This window comes from Leopardus geoffroyi, chromosome C2 (assembly GCF_018350155.1).
Source record: "Leopardus geoffroyi isolate Oge1 chromosome C2, O.geoffroyi_Oge1_pat1.0, whole genome shotgun sequence".
Taxonomy (NCBI): domain Eukaryota; kingdom Metazoa; phylum Chordata; class Mammalia; order Carnivora; family Felidae; genus Leopardus; species Leopardus geoffroyi.
In genome coordinates, this window is record NC_059333.1 from 70416756 (window position 1) to 70440016 (window position 23261).

The window sequence follows — 23261 nt, forward strand, 5'->3', positions numbered from 1 at the left end:
CAAGTGCACATGGAACATTCTTCAGGGTAGATAGCATGGTAGGCCACATAATAAGTCTTAAACACCAAAACCAGATAAGAATGCCACAAGAACAGAAAATTAAAAGCCAATATATTCCTGATGAACATAGATGCAAAAATCCTCGACAAAAGAGCAAACTGAATTCAGTGATATCTTAAATGGATTATGCACCATGGTCAGCTGGAATTCTAAGGACACAGGGATGGTTCAGCTTCTGCAAATCAGTGTGATATACTACATTAACAAAATGAAGGGTAAAAATCATATGATCATCTCAACACATGCAGAAAGAGCATTTGACAAAATTCAGTATCCATTTATGATAAAGGCCTAAGGTGGCTATAGAGGGAACATACCTCAACATAATAAAGGCCACGGATGACAGGCCTACAGCTAACATTGTATTCAGCAGTGGAAAGATAAAAACTTGCCCTCTTAAATCAGGAACAAGACCTGGATGCCCACTCTTACCACTCTTATTGGACATAGTACTAGATAGAAGTCCTAGCCACAGAAATTAGTCAGAAAAAAGAAACAAAAGTCATCCAAATTGGAAATGAAGATGTGAAGCTGTCAGTCACTATTTGCAGATTATATGATATTATTATATAGAAAACCCTGAAAGACCACCAAAAACAGGTTAGAACTAATAAACGAATTCAGTCAAGTTGCAGGATACAAAAATCTTGCGTTCTCTGCACTTAATATCCTACTGTCAGGGAAATTAAGACCATCGCATTTACAATGGCATTAAAAAGAATAAAATACCTAGGAATAAATTTAACCAAAGAAGTTGAAGGCCTGTATACTGAAAAATGTAAGACATTGATGAAAGAACTGAAGAAGATACAAATAAATGGAAGGATACTCATGCTCATGAATTGAAAGAATTAATATTGTTAAAATGTCCATACTACTCAAAATATATCAACAGATTCAGTGCACTCCCTATCAAAATTCCAGTGAGATTTTTCACTAAAGTAAAATAAACTACCCTAGTACTTGTATAGAGTCAAAAAAGATCCCAAATAGCCAAAGCAATCTAGAGAAAAAAGAACAAAATTAGAGGTTTCACACTCCCTGATTTCAAACTATAATTACAAAGCTATAGTAATCAAAACAGTATGGTAGTGGTTTAAAAACAGACACAATGATCAGTGGAATACAGAAGAGAGCCCAGAAATAAACCCATGCAAATATGATCAGTTGATTTATGACAAAGGAGCTAAGAATATACAATGGGGAAAGGACAGTCTCTTCAGTAAAATGGTGTTGAGAAACAGATGTTGGCTAGGATGCAGAGAAAGAGGATCTCTTTTGCATTGTTGGTGGGAATGCAAGCTGGTGCAGCCACTCTGGAAAACAGTATGGAGGTTCCTCAAAAAATTAAAAATAGAACTACCCTATGACCTAGCAATTGCACTAGGCATTTATCCACGGGATACAGGTGTGCTGTTTCAAAGGGACACATACACCCCCATGTTTATATAGTAGCACTATCAACAATAGCCAAAGTATGGAAAGAACCCAAGTGTCCATCGATGGATGAATGGATAAAGAAGATGTGGTATATATATATACAATGGAGTATTACTCGGCAATCAAAAAGAATGAAATCTTGCCATTTGCAACTACATGGATGTAACTGGAGGGTATTATGCTAAGTGAAATTAGAGAAAGACAAAAATCATATGACTTCACTCATATGAAGACTTCAGACAAAACAGATGAACATAAGGGAAGCAAAAATAATATAAAAACAGGGAGGGGGACAAAACAGATGAGACTCATAAATATGGAGAACAAACTGAGGGTTACTGGAGGGGTTGTGGGAGGGGGGATTGGCTAAGTGGGTAAGGGGCATTAAGGAATCTACTCCTGAAATCATTGTTTCCCTATATGCCAATTAATTTGGATGTAAATTTTAAAAAATTAAATTAAAAAAAATAAAATGGCGTTGAGAAAACTGGACAGGCAAAAGGATGTAACTGTGTCACTGTCTTATACTATACACAGAAATTAATACAAAATGGATTAAAGACTTGAAATAAGGTTTGAAACCATAAAATTCCTGGAAGAAAACATAGGTGATAAGCTCCTTGACATCAGTGTTGGCAGTGATTTTTCTAATCTGACACCAAAACTAAAAGCAAGAAAAGCAAAAATAAGTGGAACAATATTAAACTAAAATATTCTGTACAGCAAAGGAAATCGTCAACAAAGTTAAAAAGCAACTTACTAAATGGGAGGAAATATTCGCTAATCATATATCTGATAAAGTGTTAACACCCAAAACATGTATTAAACTCATCATGTACATCAATAGCCAAAAAAAATAATCCAATTAAAAAATAGGCAGCAGATCGGAAAAGGCATTTTACACAGATGACATACAGATGGCCAACATGAACAGATGCTTAACATCACTAATCAGGGAAATGCAAATCAAAACCACAGTGAGATATCACCTCACACCTGTCAGATTGGCTACTATCAAAAAGACAAGAAGTGTTGGTAAGGCTGTGGAGAAAAGGGAACCCTTGTGCGCTATTGGTGGTATGTAAATTGGTATAGCCAACATGGAAAACCATGTGAAACTTCCACAAAAAGTTAAAAATATATGTCAATACTACCCAAGGCAATCTATATATTCAATGCAATACCTATCAAAATAACACCAGCATTCTTCACAGAGCTAGAACAAACAATCCTAAAATTTGTATGGAACCAGAGAAGACCCCAAATAGCCAAAGCAATCTTGAAAAAGAAAACCAAAGCAGGAGGCATCACAATCCCAGACTTCAAGCTGTATTACAAAGCTGTAATCATCAAGACAGTATGGTACTGGCAGAAGAATAGACACTGAGATCAGTGGAACAGAATAGAGAACCCAGAAATGGACCCACAAACATATGGCCAACTAATCTTTGACAAAGCAGGAGAGAATATTCAATGGAATAAAAACAGTCTCTTTAGCAAGTGGTACTGGGAAAACTGGACACGACATGTGGAAGAATGAACCTGGACCACTTTCTTACACCATACACAAAAATAAACTCAAAATGGATCAAAGACCTCAATGTAAGACTGGAAGCCACCAAAATCCTCAAGGAGAAAGCAGGCAGAAACCTCTTTGACCTTGGCCGCTGCAACTTCTTATTCAACATGTCTCCAGAGGCAAGGGAAACAAAAGCAAAAATGAACTATTGGGACCTCATCAAAGTAAAAAACTTCTGCACAGCAAAGGGAACAGTCAGCAAAACTAAAAGGCAACCGAGAGAATGGGAGAAGATATTTGCAAATGACATATCAGATAAAGGGTTAGTATCCAAAGTCTATAAAGAACTTCTCAAACTCAACACCCAAAAAATAAACAATTCAGTGAAGAAATGGGCAAAAGACATGAATAGACACTTCTCCAAAGAAGACCTCCAGATGGCCAACCGACACATGAAAAAATGCTCAACATCACTCATCATTGGAAATACAAATCAAAACCACAATGAGATACCACCTTACACCTATCAGAATGGCTAACATTAACTCAGGCAACAACAGATATTGGTGAGGATGTGGAGAAGGAGGATCTCTTTTGCACTGTTGGGAACGCAAACTGGTGCAGCCACTCTGGAAAACAGTATGGAGGTTCCTCAAAAAATTAAAAATAGAACTACCCTATGACCCAGCAGTTGCACTAGTAGGTATTTATCCAAGGGATACAGGTGTGTTGTTTTGAAGGGGTACATGCACCCCAGTGTTTATAGCAGCACTATCAACAATAGCCAAAGTATGGAAAGAGCCCAAATGTCCATCAATGGATGAATGGATAAAGAAGATGTGGTGTATACGGAGTGTTACTCGGCAATGAAAAAGAACGAAATCTTGCCATTTGCAACGACGTATGGAACTGGAGGGTATTGTGCTAAGTGAAATTAGTCAGAGAAAGACAAAAATCATATGACTTCACTCATATGAGGACTTTAAGAGACAAAACAGATGAACATAAGGGAAGAGAAACAAAAACAATATAAAAACAGGGAGGGGGACAAACCATAAAAGACTCTTAAATATGGAAAACAAACAGGTTAGTGGAGGGGTTGTGGGAAGGGGAGTGGGCTAAAAGGATAAGGGACATTAAGGAATCTACTCCTGAAATTGTTGCACTATATGCTAACTAAACTTGGATATAAATTAAAAAAATAAAAATTTTAAAAAATTAAAAAAAGAACTATCTGACCCATTAATTCTACTTCTATTAATCCAAGGAAAACAAAACACTAACTCAAAATGATATGTGTACCCCCATATTATTGCAGCACTCTTTATAATAGCCAAGATATGGAAATAACCTAAGTGTCAATGGATGAATAGAGATGTATACGTGTGTATGTGTACCATGGAATATATATACACACAATGAAATATTATGACATAAAAATAATGAAATTTTGCCATTTGTGACAACATGGATGGACCTTGAGGGCATTATGCGGAATGAAATAAGAGAATGACAGATACCATATGATCTCACTTGTATGTGGAGTATAATACTAGAACAAGTTTCATAGATAAAAAGAATAGATTAGTGGTTGCCAGAGGCTGGGGTAGGAAGTAGGTGAAATGGGTGAAGGGTGTCGAAGGTACATACTTCCAGTTATAAAATAAGTCACAGGGATGTAATGTACAGCATGGTGACTATAATTAGTAATACTGTATTTCATACTGGAAAGTTGCTAAGAGAGTCTTAATTCTTAGCACAGAAAAAAAATTTTTTTGTAATTAAGGTGATAATTGTCAGGTAGTCAATGTGATGACTTGGCAGTGTATACAAATACCAAATCATTAATGTTGTACACCTGAAACTAATGTTATATGTCAGTTATACCTCAATAAAAAAAAAAATTCATCATAGCATTGGAAGTCCTGCTGACAGCATTTAGGCAAGAAAAATAAAAGTCATCTAAATTGAAAAGGAAAGAAAGTAAAACTCAGTAGTTGCAGATGACATGATACTGTACACAGGAATACTTCAGAGATATTGTGGCTTCAGTTCCAAACCAGTGCAATAAATAGTGCCAATAAAGTAAATATTGCCAATAAAGCAAGCCAAGTGAAACTTTTGGTTTCGCAGTGCATATAAAAGTTGTGTTTATACTGTAGAGTATTAAGTGTGCAGTAGCTTTATGTCTAAAACAACAAAATACATACTTTAAAAATACTTTTAATTTTTTTAACGTTTATTTTTGAGAGAGACAGAGCATGAATGGGGGAGGGTCAGAGAGAGAAAATCCGAAACAGGCTCCAGGCTCTGAGCTGTCAGCACAGAGCCTGACGCGGGGCTCAAACTCACAGACCACGAGATATGACCTGAGCCGAAGTCAGAGGCTTAACTGACTGAACCACCTGGGCACCCCGAAAAATATTTTATCGCAGGAGCGCCTGGGTGGTTCAGTCAGTTAAGCCTCCGACTTCGTCCCAGGTCATGATTTCACAGTTCGTGAGTTCGAGCCCCGTGTCGGGCTCTGTGCTGACAGCTCAGAGCCTGGAGCCTGCTTCAGATTCTGTGTCTCCCTCTCTTTCTGCCCGCCCCCCTCTCTCTCTCAAAAATAAACATACATTTAAAAAATTTTTCTTAGAAGCGTCATGTGTTATAGTTTTATCCGGAAACTGCAGCAATTCAGTTGCCTCTTCAGGCTCCACTTCTTTTTTTTTTTTTTTTTTTTTTTTCAACGTTTATTTATTTTTTTTTTGGGACAGAGAGAGACAGAGCATGAACGGGGGAGGGGCAGAGAGAGAGGGAGACACAGAATCCGAAACAGGCTCCAGGCTCTGAGCCATCAGCCCAGAGCCCGACGCGGGGCTCAAACTCACGGACCGCGAGATCGTGACCTGGCTGAAGTCGGACGCTTAACCGACTGCGCCACCCAGGCGCCCCTTCAGGCTCCACTTCTAATTCTAGATCTCTTGGTGTTTCTACTGCATCTATAGTTATTTCCTCCACTGGAGTGTTGAGCCCACAAGGTCATCCATCAGGGTTAGAGCCTGTGAATGCTGGTATTTTGACCTCTTTCCATGAATCACAAATGTTCTTAATGGCAGCTAGAATAGTGAATCCTTTCCAGAAGATTTTCAGTGTACTTTCCATCAGAGGAATCACTGTCTGTAGCAGCTATAGCTTTATAAGACCTATTTCTTAAATAATAAGACTTGAAATTTGAAATTACCACTTGATTTATGGGTTTAGAATGGATATTGTATTAGCAGGCATGACGACATTGATGTCATTGTACCTCTCCAACAGAGCTCTTAGGAAATCAAGTACATTGTCAGTAAGCAGTAATTTTTGGAAAGGAATCTTTTTTTCTGAGCAGTACGTCTTAACAGTGGGCTTAAAATACTCAGTGAACCATGTTGTAAACAAATGTGCAGTCATCCAGTCTTTGTCCCATTATAGAGCACAGGCAGAGAAGATTTAGCATAATTCTTAAGGACCCTAGGATTTTTCAGAATGGTAAATAAGCATGGTCTTCAGGTTAAAGTCACAGACTACATCAGCACCCAACAAAAGAGGATCAGGCTTTGAAACTTTGAAGCCAGGTATTAACTTCTAACTATGAAAGTCCTAAATGGCATCCTCTTCCAAAAGAAAGCTGTTCCATCTACATTGAAAATCTGTTGCTTAGTGTAGCCATCTTCACTAATTAATGAATTATTGATTACCTGAGCTAGATCTTCTGGATAACTTGTTGCAGCTTCTACATCAGCACCTGCCTCTTCACCTTGTACTTTATGCTATGGAGACGGCTTCTTTCTTAAAACCTCATGGGCCAACCTCTGCTAGCTTCCAGCTTTTCTTCTGAAGGTTCCTCACCTCTCTCAGCCTTCATAGAATTGAAGAGAGTTAGGGCCTTGCCCTGGATAAGGCTTTGGTTTATCCAGGCTTGCCCTGGATAAGGCTGGTTCAGTCTTTGATCCAAATCACAAAAACTTTCTCCATATCAGCAATAAGGTGGTGTTGCTTATCTTTCATGTGTTCAGTAGAGTAGCACTTTTACTTCAAGAATTTTTCCTTTGCATTCACAGCTTTGCTGTTTGGTGCAAGAGGACTAGTTTTCAGCCTGCCTTGACTTCTGACATGACTTCCTTGCTGTTCTTAGTCATTTCTAGCTTTTGATTCAAAATGAGAGACATGCAACTCATCCTTTCACTTGAACACTTAAGAGGCCATGTAGGGTTATTAACTGGCCTGATTTCAATATTGCTGTGTCTCAGAGAATAGGGAGGCACAAGAAGAGGGAGAGAGATGCTGGTGGAGCAGTCAGAACACACATTTATTAATTTCACCATCATATATGGGCAGTCTGTTGTGCCCCACAACAGTTATGTTAGTAACATCAAAGATCGCTGATCACAGATTACTATAACAATGATGAAAAAGTTTGAAATATTGTGACAAGTACAAACATGTGATAGAGATACAAAGTAAGCACAGGCTATTGGAAAAACCAGGTCAATAGACTTGTTGAATACAAGGTTGCCTCAAACCTTCAATTTGTAAAAACAAAAAAAAAACAAAACAAAAAACAGTATGTGCAAAGCACAGTAAAGTGAAATGCAGTAAAACAAGGTATGTCTCTACAGAAAATCTGAGAGTCCACCAAAAAATTACTAGAATAAATGAATTCAGTAGAGTTGCAGGATACAAAATTAACATGCAGAAATGAGTTGTGTTTCTATGTACTAATAATAAGCTATCAGAAAGAGAAGAAAACCCATTTACAATTGCATCCAAAGAAATAAAATACCTAGGAATAAATTTAACCAAGGAACTCAAAGACCTGTACTCTGAAAACTGTTAAGACATTGGTGAAAGATTTGAAGATGATACAAATGTAAAGTATTATGTGCTCATGGATTTAAAGAATTATAAAATGTCCATACTACCCAAAGCAATGTACAGATTCGGTACAATCTCCATCAATACCAATGGTATTTTTTACAGAACTAGAACAAAGAATCCTAAAATTTGTATAGAACCACAAAAGACTTTGAATAGCCAAAGCAGTCTTGAGGAAGAGGAACAAAGCTGGAAGTCTTATGCTTCCTGATTACAAAGCTATAGTAATTGAAGTAGTATGTTATTGGCATAGAAACAGACACATAGATGAATGGAACAGAAGGGAGAGCCCAAAGATAAAGCCACTCTTACCTGGTCAACCTATGACAAAGGAGACAAGATTCACAATGGGGAAAAGATAGTCTTTTTATTATTTTTTTAAATGTTTATTTTTTAATGTTTGTTTTTGAGAGAGAGAGAGAGAGAGAGACAGAGTGTGAGCTGGGGAATGGGCCAAGAGAGAGGAGGACACAGAATCTGAAGCAGGCTCCAGGCTCTGAGCTGTCAGCACAGAGCCCAGTGCGGGGCTCGAACCCATGAACTGTGAGATCATGACCTGAGCCAAAGTCAGATGCCTAACTGACCGAGACACCCAGGTGCCCCAATAGTCTTTTTAATAAGTGGTGCTGAGAAAACTGTACAGCTACATGGAAAAGAATGAAACTGGACCACTTCTTAAATCATACAAAAATAAATTGAAAACGTATTAAACTTGAATGTGAGACCTGAAGTTATAAAACTCGTAGAAGAAAACATAGGCAGTAAGCTCTTTTAGCACTATATTTTTGACAGGTCTCCTTAGGCAAGGGCAACAAAAACTAAAATAAATGGGATTGCATGCAACTAAAAAGTTTTTGGACAGTGAAGGAAACCATCAAATAAAAGGTACCCATTGAATGGGAGAAGGAATTTGCAAGTAGTCATGTATCTGATAAGAATAAAAGGTTAATATCCAAAATATATAAAGAACTTAAACATTTTATTAAAAAATGGGCAAACTACTTGAATAGACATTTTCCCAAAGGAGACAGGTAGATAGTGGTCAGCAGGTAGATGAAAAGATAGCAGCATCACTAATCATCAGGGAAAATACAAATCAAAACCATATGAGATAATACCTCATGCCAGTCAGAGTAGCTAATATCAGAAAGACAAGAAATAACAAGTGTTCACCAGGTTTGGAGAAAAGGGAACCCTAGTCCACTAGTGTTAGTAGGAATGTAAATTGGTACAGCCATGGTGGAAAACAGTACTGGTTTCTCAAAAAATTAAAAATAAAGCTGTCATACAATCCAGCAATTCTAGTTCTGGGTATTTATCAGAAGGAAAAAAATCCGAGTTTGAAGAGATATATGCACCCATATATTCATTGCTGCATTATTTACAATAGCCAAGATAAGGAAGCAACCTAAGTATCCATCAATAGATGAATGGAGAAAGGTGTGATATATATGTATAATGGGAAAAAAGGTGAAGTCTTGCTATTTGTGACATACTGAGGGTATTATGCCAAGTGAAATAGGTCAAAGACCAGTACCTGATGACTTCACTTATATTAGAATCTTGAAAAATCAAACCAAACAAAGCAGAAACAAACTCATAGATACAAGAAACAAAGTGTTAGTTACTAGTTGAGGGACAGTTGGGGAATGGATGAAATAGGTGAAGGGGGGATTAAGAGGTAAACTTCTAGATATAAAATAAACCACGGAGATGTAATGTATAGATATAGTCAATATCGTAATAACTATGGTGACTGATAGTAACGACTTATTTTGGGGATCAGTTCCTAATGTATAAAAATATCAAAGCACTATGATGTACACCTGAATACTAGGATATTCTGTATAATTATACTTAATTAAGAAACAAATTATTGGGGCACCTGGGTGGCTCAGTTGCTTAAGCCTCCAACTCCTGATTTCTGCTAAGGTCATGATCTCATAATTCATGAGATCAAGCTCCACATCAAGTTCTGCTGACAGTCTGGAGCCTGCTTGAGATTCTCTCTTTCCCTCTATGCCCCTCCCCCACTCATTCTTTTTTCTCTCTCAAAATAAATAAACAAACATGAAAAAAAACCAAGTTAAAACAAATTGTGATAGAGTAAGAAAGGCAGTAGTCAAAATTAAGAATTAGGATTTGTACATAATCTGGTACTTAATGGGTGCAGAAAGGCTCACTTTGGCTGTGGTCAGATTAGAGGTTTGTGAGGAATTTTTCAACAGTGTCACAGTGATTCTAAGATGTATAGTATAAATGTCTGATTGCAAGGTCAGTTTTTATTGGGTTTGCTATTTTGGTAACGAACCTTTTTTGGCAACATAGAAGATTTATGGTTTTTTGATACTGTTAACCTATAAATGCTCTAAAATTAGACATTGAAGAGGAGTTGGCTAGCATCGCTCTCTGCCATGGGGGTCTCTGGCCTATCCAAAGAGACTTTTTGCTTTTACTGACTTGCTTTTACTCACTTGCTGTCCAGCAGGGGCATGGAAAGCAATGGCACATACTGATTTAAAATTGGCTAGGTACTTGACAAATTTCATATTAAAAAAAAAATTGGTTAGGTACTTTTTCAGAAAAGTCATGATCAGTTTCTTGATTTTTTTTTTTTTTTAATATTGTGTTATTAACAGTGACTTTGGTGTTTTTGCAGGGGATAATCTTGGCCAACAGTATAATAGCCCACAAGAAGTTATTGGCAAACGAGGATCTGATATCATCATTGTAGGCCGGGGCATAATAATGTCATCTAATCGTCTGGAAGCAGCTGAGTTGTACCGAAAAGCTGCTTGGGAAGCTTATTTGAGTAGACTTGGAATTTGAGTGTCTTGGATACATGTTTGTGAAGACCTTGAAGATACATGGTCTCCTGAGAAGCGTGGCTTGAAATAATAAGCAGCATTTAATGGATTGGATTCTTTCATGGGTTCTGTGTTGGAGTGACTTCTGGATTTCTAACAGTCTTTAGGAAATACTGAATGATGAGTAATCACTGCGTTGTTACTATAATAAATTTATTTTCAAGCTTTTTTTTAATTGAGATTGATGTTGGTTAGGCAGTCACAGTCCTGCTTGTGTTGGGGTCTTTCATATTTGAAAGATCAGACTTTAATTGTTGTGACACAGAAATTTTAAGACCTCAAAAGGCCCAAACCGTTGTAGTATTTCATGTGCCTTATGTGATGCCCAAATAATATTTAAATATTTGCTGTTCTCCTTTTCTGTTTAAAAGTGATAGTCGAGGTATCCATAGGGAAATAGGCAGTGGGGAAGGTGATGGTAGCTGCAACCCTGAAGCCAATATCTGGCTTTCATTTCGATCACAGGCAGCAGTTATGGACCTGTGCTGAAGCAGGCAGAGCTTCCTCATGCTTTATTGGATTACAAGTGGACAAGCTGCTCTTTCATTTGTTTAAAGACAATAGTCAAGACATCTAAGGTTCCATTTGAAGGTTTGCTCAGATCCTGCACAATTATCCCAACTACCCTGGACAAGGAAGTCTGCCTTCACCAGAAATAGAAAGGAGCCCAGCAACAGAGCTGACGCTGTTACCAACATTTCTGGGTTTCCACTGAGGTAGGGCCAGGGACATGCACCTTCACAGGCCCCACCTGCACGCATGTGCCATAACCAGTTGAGCAGCCCCTCTCTGGTCCCAAATACACTATTTTTCCCACCAGTTCTTCTGAGTTTCTGCACGATCCCTCTTTTCCAGTAGTGACAGAGATTTGCCCCCATTCTACATATTTCTTTTCATCTTTTCAGGAACAGTCTTGGGAGTAAAGGGTACGAGCTCAGATGCCCATTTTGAAACAGGTGGCCCCACCCTGTATGTTCAAGGTCTTGTTTAGGAGGGTCAGTGTGGCAATTGCAGCTGAAGGCTCTCCGTCCTTAATCCATCAGCGTGTTGAGAAGCATGCTAAGAACTACTGAACTGGTAAGACATGTTTTTCAGATACAATGAGACATCTTGGGGTGTCCCATTCCCGCTGGGTCACCTACACCTGGCCTTCACAGGTGTAAGCTCTGGCCACATCAGTATACTAGCACTGCCTCTTCTACTGAAGCTCAACCAAGACCCACTAGGTAATGAAATCAGAGGCCCCGACCATGCATTTAAAATGCAAATTCTGGGCCCCACCAGAGATGCTGCCTCAGATTTGGGGTAAGGCATTTCTAACAAGTGCTTCCTGTGATTCTGATGTTTGAGAATAAGCCCAGCGCTTTTGCAGGCCTTTTATCTAAGCAAAAACCCCACCTGGACTCATAAAACTTTGGAACACAAACTGATTCAGATAAATAACTTGGCTATCTCAGGAACTATGAGAGTACTTTTCAGCTTGGAAGTATTTTGGAGACATTAGATCGTGCAGCCCTTTCTTAGTCAAGGCATATTTACAGAGCATAAGCACTGAGCATTATAACCTGTCCTAGTAACAAAAGGGAACAGCCTTCACAGGGCACCCAGAACACGTGTAAGACTAATGGAGTGGAGAATTCTATCCCCTGGCCTCTTCCAGTATTCTAGGCATTTAGTAATGCATAAGCCAATTGCTTTGTAGTGCTGGAAGGACCTAAGAAATCTGGTCTGGCTCCCTTACTGTTCAGCTACAGGAGTATAGACCCAGGATGGTAACGAGATCCACTCACTGCAGCTTGTGGCTAACACAGTCCCGGAGTCTCAGTCCCAACTCAACCTTAATCATTGATTGTAGTTACCTCTAGGAAAAGCCCCCTAACATAGCCCCTAGGGACTGACAGAAGGCACCTTCAATGTTACTTCCTCTCAACTCCCATTCACCCATCTCTCTGAAGAAAATGGCTGCTGGGTTCATTCAGGTAAGGCCTAGAAGCATGATTACAGGCTCTGCCAATATCTCCAAAGAAGAGAGCAGGTGCCAGGTATTGTCTCCGTTAAGGTAGAAGAAGGAACAATAGGAGGCTCAGGACTTGTGGAGGAGTGTGTGTGTGTGTGTGTGTGTGTGTGTGTATGTACACCCCAGCGGGTCAACTGGATTTTCCTTGGTTAGGGAGGAACTGAGGTTTCTGACAGAGATTATCCTATTACTGTAATGCTGGCCCTTAGAAGTCTGTAGGCCTCCTACTAGCCACAGGTTTGCTGTTCTAGGAGCATCTGCCCCACCTCTCAAGGTGTACAGAGCCAAGGGTAGACAAAGTGTCTGAGGAAATCCAGCAACCTGGGGAGGAAAGCAAAAAAAACCACCCATAGTAGCTCCAAGAGAGCAGGGATTCAATCTTGGATTCATTGCAATATTCTCTGTACTTGGGATGGGGCCCAGCAAACTTTCTGAATGTTCACACAAGGCTTCTGGTAAGAGTGAGCTGCCCCAGGAAACACCACACTTCAGAGACCAAAGTACCAAAAACGAGACCTGAGTTTTGGGAGAACTTAAATAATTTTAGTTTTGAATTTGAAAGTGGGATGGAAAATTTTAAAGATGGTATGATAATGTTGAGAACTACATTCATGGGCTGGAAGAGCAAGTGGAAGAAGCCATTAAAATTCAGAACAAGGAGACAAAAAAATGGAAGTAGTAAGGGAGTAGATGACAGCTTTAGAAGACAGATGCAGCAATAAAAGACATTCTGGGAGGAGAGGCAATCATTTTAGAAATAACTGACCTCTCTTGGGGGTGCCTGGGTGGCTCAGTCGGTTAAGCGTCTGAATTCGACTCAGGTCACGATCTCGTGGTCCGTGAGTTCGAGCCCTGCGTCGGGCTCTGGGCTGATGGCTCGGAGCCTGGAGCCTGCTTCCGATTCTGTGTCTCCCTCTCTCTCTGCCCCTCCCCCGTTCATGCTCTGTCTCTGTCTCAAAAATAAATAAACGTTAAAAAAAAAAAAGAAATAACTGACCTCTCTAGTTTGAAAAAATACTTGAGTTTGCAGATTAAAAGAGCCCACTAAGTTCGAGGCAGGAGTTATGGACAAAGGCATAAACTTAGGCATATCCTATGAAAATTATTGAATTTCTAGGATAAAGATGACTAAAAAAAAAAAAAAAAAAAAAAAAAAAAAAAATCAGACCAGTAGCAGACTGTCACCTTTAACACTGGAAGCCTGGAGACAGGTAGTGACACATGCGGGCCCCAAGAGGAGAAGACGGCCATAACCAATAATCTGAGCCCAGCCATATGATCCCCTGTCAGGTGGTAGCAGCCAGTTGTAAGTGTTTCTTAGGCTTCTTGTTCACGGGGTACTTTAGGACTCAGACTCAATATCTACATCTAGATATTAGAATAGAATTGCAATAGAATACAATACAATCGCCACTTTAGTTTGGTACTTTCTATTCAATCCTGAGAAGATTCAGTATCTTCCTGGAAGAACATGTCTCTTGAGGCTGATAGGAAGGAAAATCTGGCTGATGTCTCTTATGATGGTATGGAAGTCCTTTTCAAAGTCTAAAAACTAAGTTCCATGATGACCAGGACAGTGATAGTCTGGTGCACTTCCTGTATGCAAGAAATACTTGGTTGATTAAATGATGAAAGAATATACATATAGCTGCAAATCTACATATAGACATAAAGGGGTAAAAAAGCTGAATGTATCTACCTCTATAGAAAGGGGGTAAAGAGTATAACAAAAATACCAAATTGTTAGTCAAGAGACAGGGATTCTCATCCTAAACTCTGCTTGTAATTAGCTCTTCTGCAGCCTTGTGCAAATCATTTCTCATTGGTCCTCAATTTCTTCATCTGTGAAATGGGGTGATTGGATTAGATGATCTCTAAGGGGTTTCCAATTTCAGTTCCCTAAGATTCTGAGATTTCCTAAGATTCCAAGTCACCACTTCAGCTACTAGCAGATCCCAGTTCTATTGGCTAGATATACCCACTCTACCTCTGCGCCACCAGCTTCCACCTGATGGGCCCTTTAAAAGGCACAGGCTCAGTGCATCTCACTTGCTAGTGTGGATATTGAGTAAGAAAAAAGTAGAGTGGAGCCCACACCAACCTTCCACAGGAGACCCAGCTGATTTATAAGCATAATAATAAATGCTTATTATTGTATGCCATGGAATTCTGAGGTGGTTTGTTATGCAACGGTAGCTTAACGACCTGCTGCAGCTCTCCAAGACCTACCCCTGGTTACCAGGAAGACAAAAATTTTATTCCACCAAGAATCAGCCTTCCCAGTCCTCCCCTCTGGGTGCTTTCAGTAATCTCTCTAAAAGAAATGGCTGCCTGACTGTGGCAGACATGCTAACTGCAGACAGTGAGTCTGATGGCTAGCTCTGCCCACCAACAAGAGCCTTTCAGTTAAACAGGAAGGGAGCAAGACCTGCCCCAGGTGTGACAGAAAAGCTAATTGCAGACAACAAGTCTGACTGTTAGCCCTACCTGCTAATGAGCCCAAAGTGGTGGCCTCAAACAGGCTTCTCAACAGCATGGAGATCAAACCCTGTGCAGTGCACCCACAGCAGACAAAGCAGGTCATTGCAGCTGGCTGGGCTGAAGGCCACCATGGCTCAGCCACACACAGTAGGGCACATGCAGCCCACACAGGGGATACCCCAGGAGCACCTGGTTCTGGTGACCAGCGGGGATTGCACTACAAGATGACACAGGACTTCTACAAAAAAGATACTACTTTTAAGACCAGGAGCTGTAGCTGACTTACTGAATACATAGAAACAAACACAGAATTAGATAAAATGAGGAGATACAGGAATATGTCTCAAATGAAAGAACAAGACAAGAATCATAGTAAAAGAGCTAAATAAAATGGAGGTAAACAACATGCCCGATAACTCAAAGCAATGGTCATAAAGATACTCAATGGACTTGAGAAAAGAGTATATGAGCTCATAACTTCAACAAAGAAATAGAAGATTTAAAAAACAAGTCAGAGCTGAAGAATTCAATAACTGAAATTAAAAAATAAACTAGAGGGAATCAATAGCAGATTAGAGGATACAGAAAAATGGATCAGCGATCTGGGAAACAGTATAAGGAAAACAACCAGTCTGAACAGCAAAACTAAAAATAAAAAAAAAAAAAATTAGAATAGGGTAAGGGAACTCAGCAACACCATCAAGTATAATAACATTTGAATTATAGGGATCCCAGGAGAGAGAGAGATAAGGACACAGAAAATTTATTTTAAGAAATAATAGCTGAAAACTTCTCTAATCTGGGGACGGGAACAAACATCCAGATCAAGGAATCACAGAGAGCTCCCAGCAAAATTAACCCAAGGAGGTCCACTTCAAGACACGTAATAATTTATATGGCAAAAAAAATAGTGATAAAGAAATTTTCAAGAGCAGCAAGAGAAAAGAGTTACATATAAGAGAAACCCCATAAGGGTATCAGCTGACTTTAAAGCAGAAATTTTGCAGGCCAGAAGGGAGTGGCATGATATATTCAAAATACTGAAAAGAAAAAAACAAAAACTCAACAACCAATACTCTACCCAGCAAGTTTATCATTCATATTAGAAGGAAAGATTAAGAGTTTCCCAAACAAACAAAAGCTAAAAGAGCTCATCAACGCTAAACTAGCCTTAAAAGAAACATTAAAGGAGATATTTAAGTGGAAGGAAGAGGCTGTAAATAGAGGAAAATTATGAAAGAAATTCATAGATAAAAGCAAACCTATAGTAAAGGTAGATTAATCACTTATAAACGCAGTATGGAGGTTAAAACATCAAAGTGATAAAATCAATTATACCCACAAAAATTAGTCAAGAGATGCACAAGATAAAATGTTAAAGATGACATACATAGAACATGGAGGTGGGGGAAGTAGAAATTTGGTGATTTTAGAATGTGTTAGAATTTAAATGACCATCAACTGAATAAAGACTAAGATGTTGTACATGAACCCAATGGTAACCACAAATCAAAAACCTGTAATAGACACACAAAAGTAAAAAGAAGGGAATGCAAGCAAAACATCAACACAAACCATCAAACCACAGGGAAGAGAGCAAGAAATAAAGAAAGAAACGGAGAAGTTACAAAAACAATCAGAAGACAAATTAACAAAACAGCAATAAGTATAAACCTACCAATAATTACTTTAAATGTAAGTGGACTAAATGTTCCAATCAAAAGACAAAGGATAATTGAGTGGATAAAAAAATAATAATAATCTATTTGCTGCCTACAAGAGACTTATTGCAGACCTAAAGACACATGCAGACTGAAAGTGAAGGGATGGAAAAAACATATGCAAATGGAAGGTGGGGGGTGGCGCAGGGTAGCGATACTTCTATCAGACAAAATAGACTTTAAAACAGACTGTAACAGTCTACAGCTATACCACCTTGAACGTGCCTGATCTTGTCTAAAACGGACTGTAACAAGAGACAAAGAAGGACACTACATAATGGTAAAGGGATTAACCCAACAAGAGGAGGATATAGTAATTGTAAATATCTATGCATACAACCTAGGAGCACCTAATACCTGAAGCAAACATTAGTTTGCTTTATTAGCAAACATAAAGGGAGAAACTGACACCAGTACAATAATAGTAGGGGAGTTTAACACCTTACTTACATCAATGGATAGATCATCCAGCTAGAAAATCAACAAGGCTGCAATGGCTTTGAACAATACATTAGACCAGATGGACCTAACATATATACAAAACATTCCATCCAAGAACAGAATACACATTCAAGTGCACATGGAACATTCTCTAGGATAATAGATCACATGTTAAGCCCAAAGCAAGTCTCAACAAATTTAAGAAGGTTTAGGTCATATCAAGCATCTTCTCTGACCACAACAATATGAAACTAGAAATCCATTACAAGAAAAAAATCTGGAAAAACACACAGGGAGGCTAAACAACATGCTACTAAACAATGAATGTGTCAAGGAAGAAAGCAAAAAGGAAATTTAAAAATACATGGAAACAAAACACAGTAGTCCAAAATCTTTGGGACACAGCAAAAGAAGTTCTAAGGGGGAAGTTTAAAGTGTTATAGGCCTACCTCAAGAAACAAGAGAAATCTCAAACAACCTAACCTTATACCTAAAGGATCTAGAAAAATAAGAACAAAGCCCAAAGATAGTAAAAGCAAGGCAATAATAAAGATTAGAGCAGAAATATATGAAATAGAGATAAAACACACACACACATACACACACACACACACACACACACACACACACACACCCACACACACACACCCACAAACCCCAATGAAACCAAGAGCTGGTTCTTTGAAAAGATGAACAAAATTGATAAACCTTTATCCAGACTCACCAAGGAAAAACAAGAGAGGACTCAAAATCAGAAATGAAGGAAGAGAAATAATAACCGTGTGACAACACAGAAATACAAAGGATTGTAAGAGACCACTACAAAAAATTATATGCCACAAATTGGACCACCTAGAAGAAATGGATAAATTCCTAGAAACATACAATGTTCTAAAACTGAATCAATAAAAAATAAAACATTTAAATAGACTTACTGGTAGTAATGAATTCAATCAGTAATCAAAACTTTTCCAACAAACAAAAGCCCAGGACGAGATGTGGCTTCACAGGTGAATTCTACCAAACATTTAAAGAGTTAATATTTACTCTTCTCAAAGTATTTCAAAAAATAGAAAAGGAAGAAAAATTCCAAATTCATTCTGTGAGTCAGCATTACCCAGATACCCAAACCAGACAAAGACAGTGCCCTAATCCAAAACAAAAACAAAAACACCCACAGGCCAATATCTTAAATGAAAATAGATGCAAAATTCTCAACAAAATATTAGCAAAATGAATTCAACAATTCTTAAAATATACCATTCACCATGATCAAGTGGAATTCAGTCCAAGGATGCAAGAGTTGTTCAATATTCACAAATCTACCAACATGATATATCACATTAACAAGAGGAAAGATAAAAAACATATGATCATCTTAGTAGATACGGAAAAAGCATTTGACAAAATACATCCATTCATAAAATTTTCAACAAAGTAGGTTTAGTGGGAACATACTTAAACATAACAAAGGCTCTATATGAAAAACATACAGCTAACATCACACTCAATGTTGAAAAATGGAAAGCTTTTCCTCTAAGGTCAGGAAGAAGACAAGGATGTCCACTCTCACCACTTTTATTCGACATAGTACTGGAAGTCCTAGCCACAACAATCAGACAAGAAATAAAAGGCATCCAAGATGGTAAGGAAGAAGTAAACCTCACTCTTTGCAGATGACACAATACTTAAATGTAGAAAACCCTAAAGACTCCACCAAAAAAACTACTAGAATTGATAAATGAATTCAGTAAGGTTGAAGGATACAAAATTAAGGCACAGAAATCTGTTGCATTTGTATACACTAATAATGAAGTAGCAGAAAGAGAAATTAAGGAAAATTTACAATTACACCAAAACAAATTAAATACCTAGGAATAAATTTAAGGAAGTGAAAGGCCTGTATTCTGAAAACTGTAAGACACTGATGAAAGAAATTAAAGATTTTGACACAAACCAATGAAAAACTATTATATGATCATGGTTTGGGACAATTAATATCATTATAATGTTCATACCACCCAAAGCAATCTCTATCAAAATACCAAATTTTATCAAAATCCTAAAATTTTTGTGAAACCAAAGACCCTGAATAGCCAAAGCAATCTTGAAAAAGGACAAAGTTGGAGGTATCACAATCTCAGATTTCAAGACATACTACAGCACTGTAGTAATCAAAATGGTAGGGCTCTGCCACAAATGCAGACACATAGATCAATGGATATGTGAGGATAGAGAGCCCAGAAATAAACCCACACCTATATTATCAATTAATCTACAACAAAGGAGACAAGAGTATATGATGGGGAAAGGAGTCTTTTCAATAGGTGGTGTTGGGAAAACAGCTCCATGCAAATGAATGATACTGGACCACATTCTTCCACCATACCCAAAAATGAACTCAAGAAGGGTTAAAAACCCAAACGTGACATCTGAAACCATACAACTTCTAAAAGAAAACATAGGCAGTAATCTCTTGGACACTGCCTTTAGCAACCTATTCATCGAGGTCTCCTCTGGCAAGGGAAAGAAACGCAAATATGAACTATTGGGACTACACCAAAATAAAAAGATTTTGCATGGCAAAGGAAACCATCAACAAAACGAAAAGGCAACCTACTGAATAAGAGAAAGTATTTGCAAATGATATATCTGATAAGGGGTTAATATACAAAATATATTAAGAACTCATACAACTAAATACCAAGAAAAAAACACTTGATTAAAAAATGGACAGAAGCCCTGAATAGACATTTTCCAAAGAAGACACACAGATGGCTAACAGACACATGAAAAGATGCTCAACATCACTAAACATCAGGGAAATGCAAATAAAAACCACAATGAGGTGTCACTTCATACCTATAAGAGTGGTTAGTATCAAAAAGATGAGAAATAACAAGTGTTGGTGAGAATGGGGAGAAAAGTGAAACTTTGTGCACTGTTGGTGGGAATGCAAACTAGTGCAGCCACTATGGAAAACTGAATGGTGATTCCTCAAAAAAAAAAAAAAAAAAAAAAAGAAAAAAAGGAAATATCATATAATCCAGTAATTCCACTTCTGGAAATCTATGTAAAGAAAATGACAACATTAATTTAAAAATATATATGGATCTCTATGTTTGCTGCAGCATTTACAATAGCCATGTTATGGAAGCAGCCCAAGAATCCATTGATAGATGAATGGATAAAGAAGATATGGTGTGCGCGCGCACACACACACACACACACACATATATACAGTGGGATATTACTCAGCCATTAAAAAGAATGAGATCTTGCCATTTGTGACAACATGGATGGATCTAGAGGGTATCGTGCTAAGTGAAATAAGTAAAAAAAGACAAATACCATATGATTTCACTTATATGTGAGCTCTAGGATAAGAAGCCAGTCACACATTTTCCAGAAGGTGCAGTATGGATGGAAAATCATCAAACCAGAGAAGGGGTCCCTGAGCTGGGGTCTAACACTCGCCCCAGGGGTGACTGACCTCAATTTCCTCTTTTGTAAAATGAGGAAATGCCTTCCCTGAACACCATGTGGGCCTATTGTGAGTATCAAATGAGGAGAGGCTGCTGTTAGTCTCAGGGGTTTGCTATCTGAAGCAGGTTAAGACCAATGAAGTTTTAATTGGTGAGCCTTCCAGGGTGTTTCTGGAGTCAAACGAAGATGGTAAATGGTAACCAGTTGCCCTGAGAAGTAGGTCCAGACTTCTTTATATGTTACCTATTTATATATTTTATATGCATTATTCTGACAAGGGGTCAGTAGTAGTCACCAGAACAAAAAAGTAAAGTATCCTCCTATCCTAGAAAGTTAGGGCTTATGGTTACTTACAGGTTAGATCTTGCATTTATGCACCAAGGTGTGAGGCTCTTCAGATGAAGAAATGACACAGAGGGACATGGTCAGAAGGATCCAAAAGTGTGTGTGGAGGGAGGAAAGGTGTGAGGAGGGGGCAGCAGAGAAGACAGTTCAGGGAAGAGGTCAAGGATCTCAATAAGAACCAGAGGCAGGTTATATTTTGTTGCATTTAGTTTCCAGCTTCCTGACAATCAAGATATCCAGACAGACCAGGTCCCATCATATGACAAAATGAAGCATCAGAACTTCCTGGCATTGAACTCTTAAGAGAAATAAATTGGATATGAAGACCTTCTCACTGGGACACATCACCCAACCATCTCAGAGGCTGCTGTCAGACAGGCTGATGGGCGGTGACCATCCAAGAGTTCCTCGCACAAACGCGACCTCACCAGGAGGGGCCTTGGGAGCTGAGAAGGGGGGCTCTACAGACACGGCTCTCCCTGCCAACACCACCATGTCTCCCCATCTCTCCTCCCCCTCCACTTCCCATCCTCCCTGGAGGGGCTAAGGCCTGAATGGAGCCAGGTCCTAAGACGTCGGGAACCCTGAGTGGGGGGAGGACAGAAGCCAGGTGGGAGAAACCGAAGGCCTCAGCCCACTGCCCCGAATGAGAGGGACCAGAAGGTCTCATTCCCAGCCATGCTAAAAGCCACAGCTGTTGGAGTGCAGCTACGAGACAAGCCTAAGCAGAGAAACTGCTCGGCCCTTGCTCCCGGTCTGCATTTTCAGTGCTGGCCCAACACGCACCACCCAGCATTCCTTGGTGCCTCAGACACAGGTCCAACACTTACCTCCTCCTGAGTTTCATCTGAGCACTGCCAGCTTCCTCCTCTTCACCACTGCCCCTCTCAGCCAGTCACAAAGCACCCACCAGCGGCCTAGTGCCCCAGGATGGCCCTTCTCTGAAGCAGGCAGGAGCCAACACACTAGAAGCCCTCTCAAGAGAGGGAGGAGCCAGCCAGTTAATAGGTGCTACTGGAGCAGAGATAAAAGACCCCTTCCCCCTTCCCATTTCCCCATCTGTTTGTTGTTACCTGTAACCCAGCCCAACAGTTTAATGATAATGAACCTCAAGCTTTGGTCCTAATTAAACAAATTAAAAAAAAAAAACATCTCTCTTCCCCCAAAGAGGTGGCTGTTAGTTACTTTAAGAACTAGTCAAACAAGTGGAATGAGGATCCCTGGTTCTTTTAAAGAGGGTAATAGTTGGGGCACCTGGGTGGCTCAGTCGGTTAAGTGTCCAGCTGCAGCTCAGGGCATGATCTTATGGTTCATGGGTTTGAGACCAGCATCAGGCTCTCTGCTGTCAGCACAGAACTTCTTCAGATCCTCTCTCTCTCCCCCAAATAAATAAACAAACATTAAAGAGGGCAATAGTTGAATCCTAATTTGGTGAAAATTTTACACACACACACACACACACACACAGAAAAAGACTGAAGTCATACACAAAAAGCTGGAGTAGTTACCCCTGCTTGGTATAATTATAAAAGATTCTCTATGATATCTTTATATTTTTCCATCTTTTCCATGCATTACTTTGTGATTATAAAAAGTTGTTTAAAATCAGTCAATAAAGATAAGCACCATTTAAAAACCTATATTAAGTCAGTATAGATTAATTACAAAGGCAAATAGCCCCCACCCCTCCTTTCCAACAAGTGCATCCCTGACCATCTTTCCAACCAGATACCAGGAGAAGCTTTTCCAGAGACTGCCAGGTGCTCTTTGCAGGTCCCTCTGCAATCATGAGAACTCGCATCTGTGTGCTTTCGCAGCAATGGCAAAAGGGCAGTGACCATCTGCCCACCCCCAGCTCCTGCTCCATTATTTGTATTAATCGAGGAGTGCTGGTGGTGACGCCTATGTGTGGGGGCGGGGCAGGGTACCAGCATGGACACACCGCCTAAGGAAAGGAATAAGAATCACAAATTGGGGGGCGCCTG

The 23261-nt window shown here is 39.2% G+C and overlaps 1 protein-coding gene across 3 annotated transcripts in view; it reads left to right on the forward strand.

The window, feature by feature from the left end:
* Window positions 1-22433, forward strand: part of UMPS (uridine monophosphate synthetase) — a 42940-nt gene extending 20507 nt beyond the window's left edge. The window contains exon 7 of one of the 3 annotated variants that reach the window (XR_006718375.1): window positions 10578-10688. Coding sequence is in view for 2 of the 3 variants with exons in the window: in XM_045502346.1 (XP_045358302.1) it covers window positions 10578-10747 (170 nt within the window). In the remaining variant the exon portion in view is untranslated. Of the gene's footprint in view, window positions 1-10577; window positions 10954-21485 lie in introns of those variants that run through there. The other 2 variants (XM_045502346.1, XM_045502347.1) reach the window with 2 other exon arrangements.
* The last annotated feature ends 828 nt before the right edge of the window (window positions 22434-23261 follow it).